This window comes from Actinia tenebrosa, unplaced genomic scaffold (assembly GCF_029948245.1).
Source record: "Actinia tenebrosa isolate PJP-AT-01 unplaced genomic scaffold, QUT_ActTen_1.0 PGA_scaffold1__47_contigs__length_23844297, whole genome shotgun sequence".
NCBI classification, from domain to species: domain Eukaryota; kingdom Metazoa; phylum Cnidaria; class Anthozoa; order Actiniaria; family Actiniidae; genus Actinia; species Actinia tenebrosa.
In genome coordinates this window covers 21,033,886-21,040,536 of record NW_028292578.1, presented here as the reverse complement: position 1 = coordinate 21,040,536, position 6,651 = coordinate 21,033,886, and the positions used below count along the sequence as shown (strand labels likewise).

The 6,651-nt window shown below is 39.7% G+C and overlaps 1 protein-coding gene across 1 annotated transcript; it reads right to left on the bottom strand.

Annotated features, from left to right (window-relative positions):
* Window positions 1-3,919: 3,919 nt before the first annotated feature.
* LOC116288837 (bolA-like protein 2) lies at window positions 3,920-6,614 on the bottom strand. The gene is made up of 3 exons (XM_031695680.2): window positions 6,524-6,614; window positions 5,108-5,829; window positions 3,920-4,777 (listed from the first exon to the last, which is right to left on the bottom strand). The coding sequence occupies exons 1-2, from the start codon at window positions 6,587-6,589 to the stop codon at window positions 5,635-5,637; spliced, it is 261 nt and encodes an 86-aa protein (XP_031551540.1). The 5' UTR covers window positions 6,590-6,614; the 3' UTR covers window positions 3,920-4,777; window positions 5,108-5,634.
* Between the last annotated feature and the right edge of the window lie 37 nt (window positions 6,615-6,651).

Genomic DNA, 6,651 nt, shown 5'->3' with positions numbered 1-6,651 from the left:
TTCATTAGTTTAAACAGGTTCTTTTCGAAGTCATTCTTTGCGTGCGTACGCTTTTGTGTGTTAAAGTCAATGTAGGGGCGCATCCAGGGTTCCTGCGTGAACTTCAAAACGCGATGGATCTTCTTCACGCGTAAGCCGTGGCGCACATAGAACTGCAGGTTGCGGTAATGCACCACATACTTCTTCTTATCCATCAGGTTCATAGTTAGTTTCCTGTACGGTTTGTAACCAGGGCACATTTCCCTCTGCAACGGACTTAGCTGCTTAAATGGTATCTCTATCGCTTCTGGTGCTAAGGGGAACTCATTGTGTTCGTCGTGCAAGTGCTCTGGGTACTCCAGATCCACTTCTAAAACGTAACCCTTGTCTTCCTCCTTTCCTACCTGCATGTAGAAGTCTATCGGCTTCACTGGATCCCATTCGAAGTCGCGTACAGGTAAGTACTGTGACATTGCCCAACCGTAGAGGTTGTTTGCGTCTAAGTAGAAGATGTATGTGGTTGGCTTCTCCGGGTCGTACTCCACCGTGGGATTGTTCGCTTTTGCGTATCGTCTGCTGGGTCCGCAAACACCGCCGCGGATACCGTCTTCCATAAAGCGGTACATGTCGTATTCCGTTAGGAGATCCAGTTGCGCGTTTGTCTTCTTTAGGAGCGCACTCCAACTAAGCCCAGGAGCCGTGTAGAAGTTCGCTGGATCCAACCCGTAGTATTCCATTGCCATCTTTCGAAAGCTTTGGAAAACATCTGCGAGCAGCACTACGTCTGAACGTAGGTAGATGTCGTGGTATTCTCCCATATTCTCACAGGAGTACTTTTCCCACACATCTAACGCATGCTGGTACTCCTCGTCCTTTATACCAGACTCGTTTAGGGTGCTGTAGAATCTCTCTTTGGGTGGTAGGGGCTCTTCGAATCGCTCCCAGGAGTCCATGTATTCGTATGGGTAGACTCCTTTCCTTTCCGCACCATATTGACTGGAAATGGGAAAGTTGGTGTTATACTTTACGAGGTTTGCCAAGGAGTCCGCCATAAACTGATGCGAATCTAAGAACTTTAGCTTACCCACAGTTACGGACATGTAGCGCTCTTTGTTGTTGGGTATGCATTTGACGTCGGAGCCGTCTGTTCCTTGTAGTAGCAAATGGGAGTCGTACCCGCGGAGGTTGTGAAAGAACACCGGAATCTCCATATCTGGATTTACTTTGAAGTTTATATTGCATTTCCAATGAGCCGCTCCTCTGTATTTACCAGTGATGTGGCAGTGATCCCTAACCTTATCCACATAGAAATCCTCAACAAATGCTTTGTGGCAGTGAATGCAGTGCGTGGAGGGCTTTCCCGGCTTCTCACCTTTCTTAGCATACTTCCCGCATTTAAAATGAGCTTCTCCTAAATACTTTCCATCTTCATCCCACGCTTTCTTGGCTCGTCTTCCAAACTGGAGAAGCGTATGTTGACAAATGTGGCATTTCTTTGCCTTGGTAAAAGCCTCCTGGTTCTCTTTGGTAAATTCCATCTTCTTTGGACGTCTTAATTGTTCTCTTATCTCCCCCTCCTCTTCTCGCAATGCTTCTAGAAACTCATTAGCTGCGTTCTTACCTCGGTAAATCACAGGAGGGTTTGCTTTACCGTCTGATCTGACTACTATGTAACCAAAGGAGCAGATCTCGTGTAATCCCACCTTATTCGTGGCACCACTTTTCTGCTCTTCCTTAGTTATCAACGCTTCAAAGTCTGCATATATCACGTAAGGCACCTGCATCTGCTTTTGATGGTCTGAGTACGCTAGGTTCTTATCTGTGGGCATCTGGATCCGTTGCGCCACTTCTTCGACTCCGCGACATATTTCGTCGTGATCCTTTAGAGCTTTAACGCTGGTAAAGGATAATAAGCAGCAATCGCAGAAGTATTTCTTACCTTTGTGTTTGGTGTGTCTGTAAAATAGTCTGCTAATATGTTTAACCCACGAATAATGTCCGCCGTGGTAGAAAAGGTGTATTCGTTCTCCTTTACTCTTTGACAACACTAGTGGTACTATCGTTTGGTCTCTGACTCCGTAAACGTTAATTGCTAAATCGTTTATTTCCTCAAATATGGGGATGTCTATCAACTGCATGGGAAATTCCACACCATCCCACTCTAAATCGTCTGTGGGATACTTACTTGTCCTACATGGATCCTTATCTACTGGATACAGTGCGGATCGTATTGCCCACATAAAGCAGCGGTTGTCGTCATTCTTTACGTTCACTATGGCTTTCTTCCTTTCTACCCACACCGGCAGGGGTACGTAACTTCTTCCTCGTATCGGCACGTACCTTGCCATGCTAACCTCCATACCTTCTACCTCCTCCACTGTCCAACCTGATCCTTCTTTCGTGTAGTTAGACAGCGACTCCATTATTGCTTCTAAGGCTTCGCTGAGTGACCTATCCAGATTCGTGGACTCTAATATCACTAACGACTTCGATCGCAACATTGCTGTCGTCGTTACCTCATCTTTTGATAAACTTACTTCTACCATTATGCTTGCTTTCAGGGCTCCTAATTCTTCTATACCTTTTCGGAGAGTCCTTTTAACCTTCCTTTCTGACTGACGCCAAAACTGTCTAACGTCAATCTCACCGTTACCGGGTATTGACACCGTGCTGAAGTTGCTTTGGGATTCCATCTATATAATAGGAAATATTTTATACCTAATACCAAGCACTTTTTAGGTCGTCGTAGTCGTACTCACAGTCCTGACAATGCCAAAACAATTTAACCTTAGTCTCAAACTTCTTACCACATCCACAATCATAACTGCTCATACACTTCGTCTTCATTTTCAAATGCTTTTTCAAATCCGCTTCTTTCTTAAAAATTCTCTTACAATCTTCGCACTCCATATATAGACTAACATATTTTACATAAACACGGGATGCGGGTAATCGCGGTACGAATCGAGGGGGGTACTTTAGACGGGTAATCCTCCGGTGGTCGTTGCGCTGGAACCCCCATCCCCTATACTACTAACCTTCAATTTAAAATTAATGCTTCAATTATATTAATGTACAGTTTCAGTTGATGTTAGTGTGTCATCTTCAGTTGATGTTAGTGTCATCTTCAGTCGCTGTTAGTGTGTCATCTTCAGTTGATGTTAGTGTGTCATCTTCAGTTGACATTAGTGTGTCATCTTCAGTTGATGTTAGTGTGTCATCTTCAGTTGATGCGTGTGTGTCATCTTCAGTTGATGTTAGTGTGTCATCTTCAGTTGATGCTAGTGTGTCATCTTCAGTTGCTTTAAGAGTGTCATCTTGAGTTGATGTTAGAGTGTCATCTTGAGTTGATGTTGGTGTCATTCTTAGTTGATGTTAGTGTCTAGAGGCTTGATATAATTGAATCCAGGTTCACTAACCTCTTAGATAAGTAGAATGATCTTTTACAGTATTCTTGTATTTAGTCTTGCTCTCATGGCTTCTTTTTTAAATTATGTGAACCAGGTGTTTTTTTAGTTTCCTGAAATTTTGATCAGATTAGAAACTAAAGAGTGAATTTTCTTAAAAGCAGCAGTAATCTTCAGATATGAACTGATGGAGTCTTGCCATACATCAAGGCTTTCAAGCTATTGCCTATTAGGTGTGAAAAGGTGCTTTTTAAATACTGAATGATTATTCTAAAAGTTTGCATCAGAATAAAATAATTTTTGTGGTTTTGGAACACAATGAAGCTACATATTGAGAAACTTAAACCCCACTCACAATTTATTTTAATCATGACCCCCCTGTCATTAAAACAATACGCCTGTCCCTCTATGATTTCTCTCCACCTTCTTACAAATAATGGACAGTTCCTAGTATATAATTTAATGTTCCTAAATCTTCTTCAATACAATTATAAAAAATATCTAATCCCACCTGCCCCTCCTTTCTTGGAATGTACCTTTACCCAAACTTTTATTTGCAATCCATTCAACCTTTCATGTACAATGCAGGACCAGACCTTCTCTCTGTGGGCAGAAAAGCAAGGGTTACATCTCTTGTATGTCGTAATGGGATAAGAATTTTCAACACCATGACATAAAAAAAAACATCAGTGGAGATCATTAACTTGCATCAATATTTTCATCAGGCTGTAATATGAGATATCTGTAATATGACCTTCAGATAGTAGTGACCTTCAGATCCGACAACGAGTACGAGATCGAGTACGAGTTCCAGTTTTAAAATTGGTCCTGTGCACGTGGTTAACATAGTTCATTTCCAATTTTTTACACTTAAGTTTTAATCTACGTACACAATCACAACTACAAAATGATAGTGCCTCATTTTAAAAGTTAAAAACTTGTACTTGTTATCAAACTGGTCATCGGATCTAAATGTCTCTAGTTATGAACAGAGAGCTGAGTGAATAGAATGATTATAATCAGGGTTCATGCTACATTCTTGTTACGAAATTCAAGGACTTTTTAAGCACTTTTCAAGCACAAAAATTCGATTTTCAAGGACAAAGTTTTTTGTATTAGAACGTGGTTTTAAACATTGATTCAACGTTAACGTGCAGCTAATTCAGCTGGGGCCACTAGCTTAGATAAAAAACGAGCATGACATGCAACCAACCAGTAAACAAGCAACCAGAAACTCTCAATCAATTTTAATTGTTATTTATTTTAAAAGGTAAGTTAGAAATAACATTAAGTTTGCATTAAATTCAAGGAGTATTCCAGGAGTTTTGGCGATTTTCCCAATTTTCAAGGGCTTTTCAAGCGCCCTAAAAAACATGTTTTCAATTCAAGGACTTGGCACAGTCAATTTTGTGGTCCCATGTTCCTGATATAACATATCGTACCACCTTGGAAGCATCAGTAACCACACCAGTAACCTAACACAAGTACAAAATGTGGGGTATGTCAGATAGTAACATGTGCAACCATGTGAACAAATATTATTTTCAGGCTCCATATCATCAACATAAAAATGATGGAAAATAGCATATAAGTTAACAACCTTATTCATGTAAGTAATAAATGGATTTTCAACAAAAATTAGGTTACAGTAAATAATCATAATAAATAAGTAACCGTTGCATTTTCAAGGAGTATCCAGCAACATTGTTATTTTCAAGGGCCTTTTCAAGGATTTCAAGGAGTAGCACGAACCCTGTATAATAGTCTTTTACATTTGTGTTAGAGAATTGTAGAAAACCTTTCTAACAACACACTTCTGGATATTTATATTGGTAATTAGACAATTTCTTCAATGGCCCGACTAATAGAGACTTTAAAAAAATCAGAATTCCAGACTTTTCTATGAATGTGGGAACCCTGTGTACTCTGCAAGGGGCTTGATGTACCAAATCAAGATTTTTGCTGGCATCTAATACACAGGGATCCCATGAATGAAACACATAGGAAAACTGTCTAGCTTAGTGTTGCTGCTCGCCTACCCACTCTCAGCAAAAATGAAATATACTATTTAAGCAACCATCTTTCACAAACTTTTTAAGGGATTGCAAAGTTCATTCATTTAGCTTTATATCATGAGTAAAGAAATACTGTTCAGAGTTTTTTTTGGGTCAGATACAATTTTCACATAGTCTTAGTAAGAAGTGAGTCTTGTCTCTTTGTGATACCAAGTCATGACAACCCACAGTATTCACTTGCTCTTTTGTTTTTCCCACTGTTCTGGTGTGTAAGTTTTCTGTGAGAAAGCATGTATTTGCTTGATTTCCTCCTCCAAGCAACTGTTTACAAGCCTGTGTCTTTCAAGTAAACTTTTTCCAGCAAATTTTTCTGATACTACCACCACCATGAACTTGCCTCCACAGCCATCGGAAAGATCTTCAACACTCTGAAGTAAAACATAATAGTAAAAACATTATGTTGACAACAACTGGACAAGATATTATCTTGTTATAAAGATGATCTCTTTTAGACTGTTTTCAGCAATTCCAGTGCCTGCAGTTCCTTGACAGTAGCACCCCTCAATTTACACTAGCCATTCTACTCCTCCAAGAAGAGGACAGATACCAACATTAAGGTAATTATAAGAACATTCTGTATGCACAATAGCCACCAATGTAATTGGTCTGGTAAAGCAGACAACTTTAATTTTGTGGAAGCCCCATATTTTTCTGTTGGTTTTCCAATATTACAAACTGCTAAAATATCAGAGCCTTTTCTGACAGCACAAAATCCCAAGTTCCAGATTTTTACACACAGAACTATTGATGAATCAAGGGAGGCTACACAAATATTTGTATGAATGATAGAAATTGATGGTTTTCACGACTGCCATGTTGGAGTAATTCAACAAAAGATTCGTCATTAGTCTTTTTTGTTATATCCTCCAACATGGCTGCCGTGTCTTTGGTAATTACATTCTCTTTGGAATGATTGAAAACCATCAATAAACCTGCTATCAGCTTCAGTCTTGATCTAGTCCCCTCTATTATGAATCCTTGGTATCACAAATTGAAACTTGATAAGAAAGGGCTAAGAATTCCAACATTCATCTCTAGATCAATCATTCAAACTTCTCTTACCAAATGCAAAGGGTTGAATTCTTTCTTTAACTTTTCCTCGATTACTTTTCCAATGTCTGAACTCATGTTTCAATCTTTTTGTACCCTGTTGAGCCCACAAAATAATGAACAGCGGCTACTAACTATTA

Bases quoted from the DNA above. Each gene is read 5' to 3' on its own strand.
- LOC116288837 (XM_031695680.2), bottom strand. From the start codon at position 6,589: ATGAGTTCAGACATTGGAAAAGTAATCGAGGAAAAGTTAAAGAAAGAA. The intron at 5,830-6,523 runs GTAAGAGAAGTT...GTTTTACTTCAG, and splicing joins AATTCAACCCTTTGCATTTG to AGTGTTGAAGATCTTTCCGA.